General features: G+C 36.6%; 1 protein-coding gene across 1 annotated transcript in view; it reads left to right on the top strand.

Annotated features, from left to right (window-relative positions):
• LOC137273885 (centrosome and spindle pole associated protein 1-like) overlaps window positions 1-17,900 on the top strand; it is an 81,270-nt gene that overhangs the window by 7,356 nt on the left and 56,014 nt on the right. Inside the window, exons 6-12 of the mRNA XM_067806784.1 lie at window positions 3,518-3,676; window positions 9,628-9,783; window positions 14,068-14,199; window positions 15,212-15,361; window positions 16,636-16,770; window positions 17,202-17,333; window positions 17,704-17,841. Of these exons, the coding sequence (XP_067662885.1) occupies window positions 3,518-3,676; window positions 9,628-9,783; window positions 14,068-14,199; window positions 15,212-15,361; window positions 16,636-16,770; window positions 17,202-17,333; window positions 17,704-17,841 (1,002 nt within the window). The remainder of the gene's footprint in view (window positions 1-3,517; window positions 3,677-9,627; window positions 9,784-14,067; window positions 14,200-15,211; window positions 15,362-16,635; window positions 16,771-17,201; window positions 17,334-17,703; window positions 17,842-17,900) is intronic.

Raw genomic sequence — 17,900 nt, 5'->3', positions numbered from 1 at the left:
ACAATACTAATGGAGGAATTGGAAAAAAATGTAACAGACTTAGATTTCTTTGCAATAATGATTGATGAATCACAAGACATAGCAGTTCATAAACATGTTATTGTGTGCATGTGTTTTGTTATAAATGGGTTACCAGTCACAGAGTATTTAACTAACATGCAAGCTGATGATGGCAAAGCATGTACAATTACAAAGTGTGTGGAGCAAGCACTCTGTAATCTAAACTTGGACATGACAAAGTTAGTCAGTCTTGTCTCTGATGGGGCAGGTACTATGATGGGCAAGAACAGCGATGTGGGAGTTCAGATAAGAACTCAGATAAGATCAGGTGAAAGAACTGCAACACTCAATAATGTGCAAACTATCCTAGATGACCCTTTTGTGAAAATCAAAGAACCTCACAGTGTGAGGTACCTCAGCAATTAGATCAGCAGTGAACGCTGTCTACCTGTGTTATGCATCAGTACTTGTTGCCTTGTCACAGTTGGGAGAGACAAATGCAGAGGCCAAATCCCTCTACACCTATTTCAGTGATGAACAGACTGCCTTACTAACTGCATGCATGTACAATATATATGAACAATTGGCAATTCTCTGCTGTCAGTTCCAGAAGGAAGACATTGTCTTTATTGAGGTCAAATCACTGATGGATGATTGTGTTTGTTCTGTCAAAAAACTAAAGGAAGGTGGAAAATATTTTCAGAAAATGAAATTAGATCAAGGAGAGCGCCCTACATTAAAAGATGTTGACCTTAAGAAAATGGAACACTGAAAAGGTGTCAGATCTGAAAGGTTGTATGGAGAGAAAATCGAGGCTAGAATGTTTGATACATCTGGTATGCTGTATATGTTTGGTGAAGTCCTGCAACCAGAGTGTTTTGATGCAGATGTTGCTAAGGAATCATCAAAGAGCTTGGTAACTTATATGGACACAAAAAACAGACCTAAATAATCCATGAAGAGAGTGACGAGCCTGATGTTAATGATGTGGAAACCCTCACTGACTAATGCGAACTAGTTAAAGAGTGACCTGTGTTTAAAGGAATGGTGCTTGGCACTTACAAGAAACTGACATGCTGTGAGCTGTGCAGGAGGGTTATCACTGTACACTCTGACTTGATACCTAGTATTAGTAAACTGTGTCAGACTGCCTTAAATCTCTGTCTGAGCAGTGTTCAATGTGAGACTTCGTTCAATGTTCAGAACAGAATTAAAGACAAACACAGGTTATCCCTCAAAACCTCTTCGTTGTGTACACTGATGAAGTTGAACCTGCTGGATCCAGAGTTAGAGTGTTGTGAAGCTGTTGTTATCAAAGCTGTGAAACTCTGGAAGGTGGTGCAGTTCTCAATGCTAACTACAGGATATAAAGCCAGAGTCAAGAAGTCTAAAGAGTCTTAAGAGACTTGGTCATGAAGAGACTGCTCTGTATCAGCATGCCTGATATTTGCATGAACTTTATTGCTCATTTGAGAGTATTCTGATAGTATAGGTTACTATAACTGTCTAATATACAGTATAGTGCTCTTGTAAGTGAACCCATAGTGAAATGAACAACAAACCAAATTAATTCTCTTTATTTCAAGTTTAATAGGTGAAAAATTGTTTATTGTTATAAATAACAAACAACATCAACTCACACAAAAACCATGTCAGTACTCCTTCAGAATTCTCAGTACACCTCTACTTGCAATATGATGTGTAAGTACACCCACACCCTCAAAAGCTGTCTGGAGCCCTGTAATAGTTTTGTTTGGATTCAGTCAAAGAAATATTGCATACAGAATGCATAACTGGCAATTTAATAACAGTTCAATGATTATGATTAGTATTATGCCTGCACTCAACATTCCAAGACTGATCGTTATTACCCAATTGTTATAAATAATTGTATCTATATTTGATGAGCAGGAAATCTTGTGAAAACCAACATTTCATTGTGAGTTATGTGAAAGCTTATGGAAAGAGCCAAGATGTCATGGAAAACATTCTTAAACTTGTTCTGTTTACACCTTATGATCTAGGAAAAACAAATGTGGATATGTCTGCAGCGTGGGCCATGGCTAGCTGTGGTATCATTAGTTGCATTGTTGGATTATTATTTTGAACAGTATTCAGCTGAGCTTCCTGGCCCACCAGATGTGCGACTAAAGCTGTAAACTGCTACTGTCTTCAAGAACATTTTACAAAATTATCAAGTATATATGCATCATTGTTTATCATTGTCAGGTTTCAGATGGATTTTAGGACTTTACCATCGCGAGAAATCATTAGAATTGTCCTAGAGACACGTTTTGTAAACTTAGTCAAGTTGTTGCATTGCTAAGCAAGTGACTAAGCACTGATTAAACTGTAATGGGGATATTGCACCAATGAGGAATGTGATCAGAATGTCAGATGAACTTGTGAAAAGTGTATAGAAGCACTATCTGGATAATAGTACTAGGACATACATATTTCAAAACAGGTGACTGTTTAATTATTTCTACATCTTCAAAGACAATACAACCTATTAATCATTAAGGAATAATATATTACCTTGTTTAATTTATTAGTCACATGATCGTAAGGGGTCCGGGTATTCAACCGTATTGAGATGGGTACCCAGATTCATCTTGTTACCCGATTACCCACCTATCCTGGTTTTCCGGGTTAACAGTTAAGGTCCTACTTGGTAGTGTTAAGTACTATCATGAACTGTCGTAATTTACACAAATTCGGCTGTATACAAGTGATTGTAAATCAATTTCTTGCAATACCCAACACCTCATGTGAACCAATAGCAACCACTGTCATTATTTGATAGCTATGCAGTTGTCCCCTATGTGACAACCCAGCCTAGAAACATGCTGTTGTGGACAGCATTTGCATGGAAACAACATTGATTCCATCAATCAATCATCCCCCATCATTGTCATCAGTGTCACTAGGAAACGTCACTAGTCATATACCTAGGTACTTGGACGCTTGAGTCAGTGTTGACATTGCTATGTTGCCAGAAATACACGTCTCTTTTATTGACATGAACGAGTTGGCAAATGTTGATTTGTTAAGAGCTTTGAAATGTATCACAGTGACATTAACATAATATGATGTGATGTATGTTACATAGGACAGACATATGCTGTTTCCATGTGAGACTATGTGCTGTTTGTTACCTAACTGTGTTTGCTTGGACTAAGCTTAGCTGTATGTTCGTGATGCTGTGAAATAATTCTTCTTGTGGATGTGCTTCTGTGTTCATGTTGACATTGATAATTTATTGTATCATTCAAGTTATGGTTATACGCATAGGTGAATTTTTGCTTCGACCAATGTATTGCAGTGTCTGTCTGTAAATACTGTTTAAAGAAATAATAACATGAAGCAAGGCCTGTCAGTAGACATTCTGTCAGTGGATTTGGAAATGGAAGGGAATACTTACCATCACCTGCATGACGGCACAATACTTGTGTGATAAAAACACGTTTGGATTACTGCACATTGTCACACCCAGTGCTCTCACTCTCACCAATAGAAACCACCCCCACGTCGCCGTTTCCCTGTAACACCCCCAACCCCAATGACACGTCAGCGTGCACGGGACACAGATGCTGAGGATCCAGCACCTGCACCTGCACCTGCACATGAAGGTGCTTCCCCGAGACTGTCAGAGAAACGAGAGCCCCCACCTCAGGTACAATGTTCGTTCATGTGTCTGTCTTGTTGGTTTTGTGTTACTTTAATTTGGTACTTTGTGCCATGTTATGTAGGTGATGTGTTCTCTCTGTGATCTAAATGGTCTTCTCTTGCTAAATAAACAGCTTCAAACAGTAGAATTTGGTGTTGCTGGTACAGATGAAAAGGCAAGATGCTTCAACATGCATGAGTCTGATTTCTTGTTTCTGATTGTATTTTGTCTATATTAATCATATCATAGGATATATAGCACATATACACGCAGAAGGCTCATGCTTAAGGCACTATGTGTAGGATTGATGTGCAGATAGATTGTGAAACCGCTAACATTGTTTCTATGATGTCTCCATGTCTAGTGAGTGTCTTGTTGACACTGACAGGAGCCTCAGATGTTACAATATCCATTCTCAAAAACACATGTTGATATTGACGTGTTTGAAAACACCTGTTTCGTAGTATTTAGTCAAACAGCAGCAGAAATGAAATTTAGGTGTTTGGATAAATTAGACATAAAGTAATCAAATGCAACTATCTCATCATATTGGTTAGAATCTCATTTGTTATGCTAGCAGATGGATCTGAGTGCAGAAATACACCTTTTCTGATTATGAGTTAGAGTTAAAGTAGGCATGTTTCAGCACCACAGGTTTGCAGTATGATTACACTGCACATGAGTGAGCACAATGAGCACACAGGGTCGTTACTCTTAGCTGGTCTATTGAAATAATCATTGTACTTCTGACAAAGTTTCATGTCTAGGCATCATGATGTTGATGTTCCTTAGTGAATGGCCAGGATGTAAAGATCAACTTTGTACAGAAATGATACAACAGTCATCACTGACATGGTTGGGAAACAGTATTTCTATTTGCCTGTTTTATACATTTTTACCAGGTACTATGTGTCAGGGTTTAGTCATGTTTCTAGGTTGTTTTCCCAACAGGTTTGTGATCAAAATGAGATGAAATATGGATGCTATATTCAGCATTTTCTGAATGAAATTTGTTTAGGATGAGGGGGACTATGATGGGCTCATGTTGGCATACTGTAATTAGTTCTTACATGAGGCTTTTTGTTTGCTCAGCCGGAAAAGGAAAATAGTAACTGAAAAAGCTGTCTTTTTGTCAAATTCTAAATAAAGAAGCAAATGAACTGATTTTTTTGCTCCCTGTCCACCCCATGTGGTTATAAGCTTGTTCTTTTTTCATTACAATGGGGGAGATTCCACTTTCGAAATAGGGGCGTAGCATCATTGTGCTACAGTTTGTCTTGCTGTGTATGACTATCTATAGCAGCACATCATGAATGGAGCAAAACAAGCCAATTTTCGCAGTCCTGATCGATAAACAGTGTATAAACAACCTGGTTTTACAGGCACAGCACAGTCTACAGGCATACTGTGAACTACTGGCCAAGGTAAATGGTCTGGATGGAACCTTGTATATATGTGTGTCATCAGCTTGTGGAAGTAGTCTTAATTATTTAATACATGAAGGTAACGCTGACATCAATCAGAACCTAACTATGAATTCATTTACAATCAAAAGCAATTCATGTGAATAATCAATAGTTCCTGATTGGTTGACTGTACAGATTTGTTGTATTAATTTGAGCTGATGATATCTGATTGATTGTCTTGCAGCCTGATTTCATTTAAACAATATCTCAGATAGTTGGTTAAATCTAACATGTTTCTATTTTTGTCCATTAAAAATTAAGGATTATTATGATGATGCCATTAAACAAATTGTTTTTGTTGCTTTCTCTCTCACGTCTTTGAGAGCTATTTTTTACAACATAATAATGAGACAGTAACATTAAGCTTTTCAGTCACGGTTAACAATGATCATTTGTTTTAGTGGAGTTGTTGTTGTTATTGTTGTTATTGTTGTTGTTACTACTTATATAAATCTTCTGATAAAATTTAAATTTACAACTTGCCAGCAAGTGATACCATTGGGAATGGGACGAGAAAACACCTTCTCAAACCCTAAGATATATCCATTTGACCATGAAAAGAAAAACTGGCAACGAAAGAAAAGATTGAGGATGGAGTTGCAGAGGGATTATAGAGAATATTTAGCCAAGGTCAGCAGTGTCTAGGCTGTGTCATGTCTGTGTTCTGGACCTTGTGTCCCTCCGTACTATGTGTACAGTAGGCCAGTGTTAGGAATGGGATTCTTTGAAACACTCCTGTTGTCATGGTACTGTAATGCAATTATGTTAGTATTTTAATTTTTGGACAGAGATATGTTTTTCTTATATTTTACCTGAATTGATTCATGAGTATTAAATTGCATGATCAAATCATTCTGTTATACACTGTTAGAAAACAAACTTATGTGTGTGCAACATGTTATCAGGCCGTGTTGTAAATTTATTGAGTTAATTTTTATCTTAATTGTGAAGTCATTTATTTGAGTTAATGAAATGTGAGGCTTTTTATATGTCAAAAGATACACATGCCTCATCTAACATATGTACTCATGACAGTCTGTAGCACATCTACTCTGGTGTTAGTTGGTATTAAATCCCTGTATTGTAGTGAACAGTTGAACAACCTTAACCCTGCATTCTATGACTTGTGTACAACAGCAAGACTTGTCTCCCCGGAGGAAACCCTTAACACCAGTGGACAGCATGGGTTTGCCTGTAGGCCAGTACGAGAGCACTAAACGTAAACTACAACATGATATCCAGCGACAATACAGGGAAATGTTAACACAGGTACAAGATTGGATGCTACTGAATACACACTAACTCCTTGTCAAACAGTCATCAATTTATTGAAATTTCACCCACTAGACATCTACTCTTAATAGAGAACTTATCTGTTTTGCAGCATGAAAGTAAAGTGTATACTGAGAGTGTTACTGAATATGAAAATGTTTTGGTCATAAAGCATTGTCGTTTTTCCCCAGTTTGTTCACTTACTTTCAACTTAATCAGTTGAATTGGAAATACAAAACCAATGAACTCTTTTAGGTTTTCAGGTTTGGTTGTGCTTTTGATTTGACTGTTGGCTCATAACTATTCAGTTCCTTGAAGAACCATTTCTGTTGTCTTGTTCTTCTTCAAAACTTGTCGATTCATAACCTTAATGGTGCCATTTCGTGCTAGAATTCAACTTCCCCTGGCCACTGTCTAGATCAGTGTATTTCAGCATGTGCCTGTGTTATACTGGAGAGTACCTATTCAGTGCAGTTGTTTCCTGTTTATAATCTAGCAAAAAGAAGAAAATGACAGATTAACCCTTCTACAGCTGGGTCTTGCTGGAAAAGTCGCACTACCTTCCGACTTGCCAGATCAGAAGGAAAATGTTTGCCCAGAGAGTGTCATTTGGCCAGAATATGAACCTACTGATCACATTGATCACAGTATGCAATGTGAAGATTACAATCATGGCATACAGGTAGTACAGTCATTTGGCACTTTGTTCTCTCACATGGGTGGAAGGAGCAATGTGTTCACCTAAATCATTGTAATAACAAGATGTTGTCTGACGCTTTTGTTGTTAGATGTTGCTTTAATCATGTTGACGTTTCTAAGGTTAGGTCACTTTTATTCTTTCATATTAACTCTTAATGTAGTAACTTCTAATGTTTTGAAGCAAATGCACATCACGTTTGAGATTTCATTGAAAGTCTTGATGGGGAGGGGTCAGTGTTGTGTGTTTTTCTCGTAAGCAGTGTGTAAAATGTGCAATCTTTCATTTTGAAATTAGTTATTGTCCCTTGTCATGAAGTGAGTCGGATATAGACTTGAGCTTCATCTGTTTGAGATGATGGGGAGATATTTTCTCATAAACTGTTGTAGATTTTTTAAGATAGGTGCACAGTATCTCCAATGGGAATAGTTTTTTTCAAAAACTGTTTTTGAAGAGAAACTGAATGTGGTATGCGTTTTCTGGACATGAGTGTCATGGTGGAGTTAAAAATTAGGAACTGGGGGGCAGGGATATTGGTGACCATGTCGTCTTGCTGTATTTGGCTTACTCCAAATATATCAACACTCACAAAAATGACTGTAATATGTATGTAGGTATGTAAGATGGGAGTAGCTGGTTTACCTTTCATTTCATTTATACGGTTACGAATACCAAACACTGACAGTTTCAATTGTGTTGTTAGGTATGGTTGTTTTTTACTGTCATCCTTAAAACATGATTACAATAGTCAGTAACGCTTTCAGTTTGTTCAGCAGTTTCAAGACTATTTAATATTGATTTATTTATGTGAATTTTACTCATTTTACATTTATCATAGTGTTTTTCAGTTGTAAAACACTAAACTCTATATCCTTAATGAACTGCATAACTTCATATCCGATGCAACATATTTATTGCATCTTTTCAGTCATACCTTTACTATGTGTATCATGGTATACATGAACCATCAGCTGACATGTTCTCATCTTGAAAGTCCAACATGATGGAGTGGAATTGGTATTCAGCAAACATGTTTGTTGTAAACAGGCACGTAATGGAATAGGGTGTTTGGGTTTAGGTAATTAAATGATGAAGAATTTCACAGAACTTAGTATTAAATATGTTCAGTACCTTTGGAATCTGGTTTCTGTTTGACAATGTTTGGGTCATAGGGTCAGACATTATCAAAGATTGAAATGTCAACATTTAGAAAACAGTGTGAGTGTTAAAGTGTTGTCTTTCTGTTCATTCCATGATTTGCACATGTTGAAGAGAAAATGTTTCTGATTGGTTAACGTGTGGGATCAAATTCACTGTTTTCTTGTGATCATGATACATGTGTTGCACTAAGCGTTTGTAAGTTCAGCTCTGGAAAAGTCTTATGCATCCTCCTCGTGACACATATACTAATTTTATTATCATATGTTCTCAAGTACAGAGAACTGATTTCTTTCAAATATGTTTGCCATAATATCAGATATGCATGACAAACATAAAATAAAAACCTAAAGTGTGAAGTAGGCTAGTATAATGCAATATGCAAAAGATGACATACAAACCCCCATGACGACATTGTGCCATCTATCAGGTTCAAATATGTTCACTAATATGGTTTTTTTTCTTAATTGTAATTAATATTTTCTTTAAATCATGTTACATGTATGTTATTTGTGTGTGCATTCATGAATCATTTTGTATTTTTACTGTGACTGATTAATGCCAACATTTTTTTTTGACTCTTATGAGGCCTTCTGTAAGATACACCTGTGGTCTACATTTTGACCACTGTTCCTGCTGTAGAAGTTGATGTACTCATTAATCATGTAACTAATGGTTGTGTTTACAAATGTTTTATGGTTGTAGGCAATTGTTGAGTTGCAGTTTCATATTATCCTCATGTTATGAGAAATGCATGTTTTGTTAGGACATATTTTTTCCCTGTCATTTACATATTTATGAGATGGATCTGAGTGTGTGTTTTGCTATGTTGGTCACAGTATGATCTTTAGTTTGTTCATCCTACCTTCTGCTGCCATGCAGTGATTAAACTCATTGGCTGTTAAAAAGCGCTGTCATCACAACCCAATCTGAAATGCTTCAAAATACAAACATGTCTGAGCACAAACAACATTTGATAGCAAGAAAGGGTTCCGTTCACAGAGTGATCTTAGTACCAGTATGGTTATGACTTCCAAAGTTAGTAACCTGAATATAAAACATTCACAGTGTTTTTGGTGATGGTCCTGAACTTTTAGGGTGAAACTACCACCTAGCCAGTAATGGCTGGAATCTTCACTTTATCGGACAGCTTCTGGACAAGAGGGTCCTTATTTATGAGTATGTTAGAATACTGAAGCCTACAGAAACCAAAGATGACTTCTTCTTCCTGGACATATAGATGGTTTGATAATGTTTCTTTAATCAGAAAGTTGCATTCTGTTTTTGTTGGTTCAGGAAGAATCCTGGATAGGAAAACAAAGGCTGTTAACGCAATTCTTATTGTTAGCATGAATCTCTTCTAGAAGGCTAAAGCCAGACAGTTGGTAGCTCTTGAAGATATCGGGCGTCGTGGAGAGCAGTTACGCAGGAAGTTAGATGAGGAAACAATACGAGAATCAGACCAAGAGAACACATTACGGGAAGAAGTATGGAGACGACATCAGGGAAATCCACCTGAGGTATATGACTCACACATCCTCCTGCCTGCTTCACACTGACTAACACTATCATGGGAAGTAGTCTAACATGTACAGACTGTATGGGCTTCTGTTATGCATGCCTGAGGGTAGACAGGGCTTATATTGTCTCTGTCTATGTATTGGGTGATGATGGCATTGAATGGATACGTTGTGCTTTAGAAGCTGCTATCATACAAGGATCTGTTGGTTACGATGCATGCTTGGTTCACGTGATGGTTGTAATAACTTGATAATGCCTACAATAGTCATACCGGAGTGGCTTTATTATATGTCTTTGGAGTCGCCTACCTTGGACAGTTTTACACCTTTTACCAGAACATATCGGTAGTTACACTGTTCATTGTGACACAAAAAACTAGTATCATTCTATCAAGGTATATATTGTCACTATTGGGGTCTGACCATTATATGTAAGTAAAGGGCTATGAATAAAATACATCCTGTCAGATTGCTGACTCTTTGCAGTGAGGGGCAAGACTCAAGCCTGCATGTGATGATTAAATGAAACTGGTTATCGCAGTTAGGTTTAAGTGTTTCATGAAGAACAGCACTTAGCAGGCTCATAGGTACCACTGATTCAGCGTCTTTTGATTTGTGATGTAAGCGTACATGATGCAGCAAGCAAGAAATTTGATATTTAGCTGGACAAAACTTGAGCAAGGTCTTTCGCTCAGAATTAAAAAGTCACATTTCATATAGTTTTAAAAGAATCCAGCTATCAAATTACTGCCTTGAGTTTTGTTATATATGTCTCATATTGTAGGTAAACCTGTTGGCTTGAAATTGAAGTGTATATTTTGATATGAGATAATACAGTGACCATTGTTGAATTCATCCTCATATGAACCATTGCGTGTTCACCATGTTACACCCCTCTCCTTTTGTATAGCACTAAGACTCCATCCGTGACAATATATATACCTTCATGACAATTGTTTGTTTTACAAAGGAAGTTGTGTCTACTGGCTGTAATGATCTTTATGGAATTTGTTTTTATAAATATTAGCAAATGTTTAGAACAAGTAGTTGATGTAGCATTATTTTCTTTTATTACAAATTCTTTTCTATTCTTCTGCTATGTTTGAATTCTGTATCCTGCTGTGCTTTATTCCTGGCATGGTATACCTTCTGTAGATAGCCCTGCCATTTATGATAGGGGATTTCACTGCATAGAGTAACATCCTCTTGGCATGAAGGAAACCAAACCCACAATAATTGTGGGTTTGAATAGCAGATTTGCTCATTGTGTATATCCCTGGGTTTCACCAGAGTTGCAACATTTTAATGCCTTCATTGCTGTAGCTTGGTATTGTGACACACCTTGACTTAACTGAAAGATTACCCACCCCCAATTCACTCACTAGTGTTTTGTGCAGTTGTATTGTGTAACCTTAGTTTTTGCTTCAGAACAAAAATAACTGCAAACAATAACAGCTTGAAATGTGTGATTGTGAATAAGAAACACAACAGTAATTGCACTAAAGATATTACAAGAAGTAAACAAAGGTTTAGTATTTGTATTATTTTGATGATATAGCCTTTGCTTCAGTATTACTGAATGTGTTAGATTTTAACTCTTTCAGTTTGTAATATTCATCATCTTACAAGTTGTATGTTTATAGTATTATGCTGTTATGAAACTAACTCTGGATGAACTAATCAGATATCATTTACGTCACCATTTTTGTATTAAAAGAAACAATTTGTTTGTATGTTTGTTCTGACCTAACATGTGTTAACATTACTTAGAGTTTCATGGTTTTGTTCCAATAATAACTTCCCTGTTTTTCATCAGTTGATGTGTGCCTTGTGTTATTGTTTTGCTGATAATTTTTACTCTTAACAGATTGACATATTTTTGTGTATCTGCTTTTCAAAAGGTCCAAGAGCTGAGTTGCTCCTTGATGAAAAATTGTTTTTCTAATAATTGTGGATGGTATATTGTTTTGATATTGTTGTGACATGTTCTTAATCTAGACTGAAGTGTCCTGTTCTCTTTGTTATATTTATATCTTACTCACTTTGCTGACAAATTCTTCATTTAGAACACAAAAGAATTTCGACCAGCTTACTTCAAAATTGGTGACTATGAGAAGTACCGCCAGGCTCTAAATGACCAGCGTAGAGAGGAGTACAATGAATTGTTAGCCAAGGTAAACTGGGTAGAGGATGGTAGTAGTTCATGGATATAGGTGTAGATGTAGGAACTATGTAGTGCCATAGAGAAGCCTATAACAACTGCATAGAAGTGGTCCCAGTTGTCCCATATAGCATGTAGAGGATTGAACTTCATACAAGTGGCTTCAGATGGTTCTGTACCCTGTTGAATACAAGTCTTTAGATAAAGTTAGAGTTAGTGAGGATAAGATTTTTGCCATTTATCATGTTGCCTGCTTATGATTCAGAGGTATTATCTTAAAGTTGACAAATTTGAAATAAAAAATATGATACTTCTAGATTCTCATATCAGACATCATAGTAATTATTTCATGATGAAACTAAGGTATTTTATAAATGATTTTATGCTTTTATTTTATGCCATAATCGTTATAATATTATTTTCCCCCATAGAAGTCCTCATCTTGAGGTTTAGAATTAGAAAGCAACATTTTTGCCGTATTTTTTTCGCCAATGTGTATTAGTGGAATCTGTAGCTTTGGACATGGAGGGTATGGAGTGACCATTATTCTAACAATTTCACCTGCTTTGACACAAACTGTAGTATTAACATCATGGTGTAGCAAACAGTCAGCTTATCAGTAATAGCCAACTAACCTCCCAATCACGAGAAATGTTACGAAAATAACGGATGTGTACCACCACTGATTAATTACTGTGACACCAGCTGAAGGATGTGAAAGCAAGGCAAAGGTACTTCAAGACAGAAGCCCAGCATGAAGCCAGTACCAGAAGGAACAATGAGCCCGATCTCACCTTCCCCCATTATAATGAACTACGCAAAGAGTACATTCCCATTAAAGCGAAGGTACAGCGGTTGATTGCTGTGTTAAAACACTGACAACTTTGTTGCTGTTGATGTTTACAGAAAGTTGGCTTCTTTCATTCATTCATTCATTCATTCATTCATTCATTCATTCATTCATTGTGAAAATGTTCTAATTTTGTTTCTTTTTTTTATTGTCTATCCAGCTTGTTACTGGAATGTTTTACATTATTGTGCTCATGCTCAGCATTTTTGTATCTTTGACCATAATATGTTTGTCTGCAGTGGTGAAAGTGGGTGTCTACTAAAAGTTGAACTGTGGTAATCGAGACAACCCTTTTCATACAAGTCAGCTTGAAAAACAGAATGTTTCTGGCAGACTGGAATTATGGCATTTCCTTTTTCCTGTTTCTAGTAATTTGGGAAATAGGTTTTAACAAATGATCCTGATGAGCAGTGTTATCACTGATATATGGTTGGTTGTTATGATTTCCCCACATAATGTATGATGTAAGTAGTGCCAGACCTCTTGGTCAGCCGGTCAGTGAGTCAGTGATATAGCAGTAATGCATATCTGGCAGAATTTCTGCAATTTTCTCATTATTTTGAGGGGAGCTTTTCTCAAAACAAAGAGACACTGCTATTGATTATTTTTAAATTTTGATACTACAAATGACATTAGAAAGGTGTTGCAATTGTTTATGATTCATGGAAATCATATTGTTTCGGTATATTGATAGTACAGTGTTTTATATACTGACAATCTTATTTTGTTTCAGTACTATGAAAAATCCTATATTGTTTTGGTGTTACATAAATCTTATTTTGTCTTTGTGTACTGAAAATACTATGCTCTTTTGGAGACATGAAACTTGTCCTTGTTTTGGTATAATGGAGATGGATTGTACAGGTATAATGAAAATATTTGGGTTTTGTGAGTGTGGGGTGTAAATCTTGTGTTTTGGTCGCATGAAAATCCTGTTATTTCTGTATTTTGAAGATCTGAGTCTTAGGGTATAAAGAATACATATATGTGTCTGCTTGTGGTTCTTTTGCAGCTTTTGTGTGACAAAAAATACACTTAAGATCTGGCATGATCATAATTTAGTAGTGAGCATCTTATTTGTGATATTTCTTCCAAATATGAATCAATTTGGTTATAGTATTGGAAACATTCACCTCTAAAATTTGCATTGAGCAAGCACCCTGATGTTACACTCAATGGAGCTACCCATGTCAGTCTAATGACTGCACCAGTTCCTTAAAAGTACATCTGTGTTAGAGTCTGATTTATTAGCAGTAAGATTTGTTGCCTTCAGCCAACAGTACACAACCGCCACCTATGGCGGGAACAATCGGAAGAGCTCGGTCTGCCCATCGGGGAGCATGAGAAGAAGAAAAAAGAGCTTGCAGATGAGCGAAGGAGAGACATGCAGGCCAATCTCAGCAAGGTGCTTACACTGTGTGATTTGCTGTGCCTGATTCTGGTTGCTCACTGAATACTTGTTGCTTCGTGAGAATCTCGGGACATTGTTGTCACTTAGCATTGGAATCATTTTGGTTATTTGCTGTAGATTATAGACAATGGACATTTTCAGATTTTGATGGGAAACAATTCATCATTACAAATTGAGAGAAACATGTGCAGACTTTTTGGAAGGCGGTGGCTCAGCATTCCAGAGGATAAACAAATTGAAATCAGGTTCATTAACTGTTTCAAGTATTAGAAGATACCCAGATCGAAATGCTGAAACCAGAAATTGGTTTGTTCGGAACTAAGTTATGAAATGAACAGTGAAGATCAATGTATAATTAACAAGTTATTTTTAAACACAGTTTTACAAATCACAGAATGAAATCGAATGGGTCAAATATGACGCTGTAACTGTTGGCCCTTTAGTATAATGTTGTACACTGATTTTTGAAATTCTTGAAAGAGACAGATGCTCCATTCTTGAATCTTAAATAGTGTTTTCATAGTTGCAGCGTGTTCATTCAGGTGTCCAGATTCACCTTTAACTGCTCTCTCTCTTACATTGGTAGAGCTAAACTTCAAAAAGCTGTCCTATCTTGAAACAGTGAACAGTCTAGAACCTTTTACAGTATGACCTCTCTAATTCACCTTTTTGTCATTTTCTGCCCCTGTCAGTCAGTGTGGGTAATCCTACAATAATCTGTGGTCTGGTACTGTTCAGCAAAGAGATTAATTTGTAAGGAGATTGTTGAATACTGTACAATAGGAGTATTGCTTTTGTCATCTTAGGTCATTCACACACTGTTGCATATTGAACCATGTAGTTTCTGCTACTATACAATTTCAGGTACATTTAGAAAAGTGGTTATAGACTTTATTGTTTTTCCATGTGGTTATTCTACATGTTACTTAAGGGTGGGTATGGGAAGATAGCTGTAGTTAAATGGTGACTCTAATTATGTCTAACCAACTGCAATCATCATAACCAGCAGAAACAGCAGCAGCAGCAACAACAACCCTCCTCCAGGAGACAATGGCAGGATACAGACCAGTCAGGACTCAAATTTGCAACACAGGATCAAACTGCTAAGTTTAATGAGGAGAAGAGACGAGAGTACAATGAAGCCATCAGTAAAAAGGTCATTGCTTTATCAGTCACTTCAGATATTCAAAGACATAAGTTGTCTTAAAGGATTTGTAGCTGTTCCTGAATATATTGGTATGATTGATAGACGGAAGAAGTGGCCATGATGATTGGTTGTTTCTCAGCGAGATGATTACGACAGAAAGAAAATGTAGACATAATTCCCTGTGATATAATTAAGGCAGTAAGGAAATGTAAACATGAAAGAAATGTAAGATTAAAGAAATAAGGAATGTGTTAGCATACTAAGACTAATTGATCAGCACCAACTGCCACAAATTGTACTAGAGTTATGGTTAGGAATATTCTGTACTATCGTTTAAGAGTTACAACAGTTATGTGCAAACATCACTTTTGAAACTGGTCCTAGGTCTTGTAGTAGTCTGTCATCTGAAATTATTCTGGAGGGTTTACTAAACATGTTAAAATGAACAAATGAAATAGGGGATAAGTGATTTAAGTAGTAATATTTTGTTTTCAACAAAAGCCATATCCAAACCGCCAGTGGCGGGAGCCATCAGCTGGTGGGGGTGTCCTCTTTGTTGGTGAGATGGAAAAGAAACAGATAGCAAAGCAAAAGTTAGCTGAAGAAAAACGACGAGCCTACTTAAAGAAGGTGTGATGTTGACTAGATGTGCCATCAGACTGACTGGGTGCTGGACATTTACTGGGGCGTGGCCATGTCAGGACATGGATTGTAGTGTGGTTGTCTTCAGGCTAACTAATCAAATAATCTTTTTGTGATAATTTGAATATATGTAATCCTTTTAACTGTGTGATCTCTGTCAATAACTGAGATATGTAGGATGCTCTGCAACTAATTTTATTTTAGTGTGCATTTGCAGATGAAAGTGTGTGTTTGTTTCTAGTCTACATCAATTTTATTTTGCTGATTGAGTTGGATACAGAAATGTTGTTATTAAGAAATATACATGGATTGTATACAGTGATGTCATTAATAGATGAGTGAAATAAGATACCCCCCAAATTGTGAACTGAGTGATTTCTGCATATGGCAGGAGAAATATCACTTAAGTTTGTTTCACAGAATCTCGCTTAACATATCATGCTCTTGGTTGTTGAAGGGTCATGATCTGTACTGAAACAGTGAAAGTTAGACGTGAACATGATGGAGAAGTATTAGAGTGAGATATCAGTAAACTATATCTCTTGTGACATAAAAAGAGGAGATACACTTCCTATTGTTGATAGTACCAAGCTCATGCTACCACTTTTCCATAGATCTTAAATGCTATGACTTAACCCTAGACGATGGAAACTTCCAACCGTCTGTGGCGTGAGCCGTCATCAGAGGAAGGGTTGAAAGTCGGAGAGAATGAAGAAAGAAAGAAGGCACTAGCAGCAGAGAGACGCAGAGATTTTGAGAGATCTATGGCTGGAAAGGTTTTAGTTTTATAATTTTCTCCACAATAATATCGCCATGCTGTTTTCTCTTTTCTTACACTGACAGTTATTAGTTCAACCAGTCATGGTTTCAGGTTTCTTGCATACAAATAAGCATATGAATGTTGTCCATGGTAAAGAGTTAAATGTTTTCTTGTGCAAGTAAATGTATTTTTTGACTATTTTTGATAAAAATGAAATAATTCAAATGTTAGAATTTGAAGTTTATGTGGATTTTTTTCAATATATCATGTTAATGTTTACCAAAAACATTATTGTGTTCTCATTTTGAACCTGTTAATTTGGTTTTACATGGGAAAAAGTCTTAATTATGAACAGATAATGTCTTTTGTCTGAGTTTTGTTTGAAAAGTGAATTGAATAATGTAGATTAGCTTTCACATCTGTTTGCACATTTGTCTATCTGCTCAGAGGGATGATGGACCACGCACATGGAGGGAACCCTCGTTTGAGAGAGGTTTACCACTAGGCCAGTATGAGGCCACTAAACTTAAGTACCAAGCTGAAAGGAATAGAGACTACAATGATCTGCTTGACCGACAGGTTAGGAGTACAGATTTTTGAAGGAACTGACTAAAACAACACCCCGAAATTGTAATTGCTGTTGAATAACACCCAAAAGGGCATATTATGTGATTGGCTGTTTTTGGCTGTTCAGATGTTTTTGAGCATCCATCTGGACGATATTATAATAAGACGCCATCAACTCTATGTACATTTTGTCAATTCACTGCATCACCCACTAGCTTGACAAAGTCACCAGTCTTTCTATAATGATCTGATTCACAACAAGCACAGTGTCAGTAAATAGCACTTGCAATATCCTTTATTCTGTATCACAGTATGTCACACGTCTCCACAATATATTATTGTTGGTGTGATGTACATCTGTATGATGCACTATCTGTTTTAGCCACCCCTCTCTGACCGAAGGGTCTGGCGTGAACCTTCTGACTCCTCCATGGGACTAGATTTTAACAAATACAAGTGGAAAAACAAGTACCTGAGAAAGAAAGATGAAATTGAAAACGTCAAGACTCAAAACATAAAGGTTTCTTGTCCCTTCTGTAAACTGTCTCACCATTTTTAGTATTAATTTCTGCTATAATA

This window comes from Haliotis asinina, chromosome 2, assembly GCF_037392515.1.
Source record: "Haliotis asinina isolate JCU_RB_2024 chromosome 2, JCU_Hal_asi_v2, whole genome shotgun sequence".
NCBI lineage: Eukaryota > Metazoa > Mollusca > Gastropoda > Lepetellida > Haliotidae > Haliotis > Haliotis asinina.
Note: the sequence above shows the minus strand (reverse complement) of the source record. Positions and strands in the feature narration are given on the sequence as shown.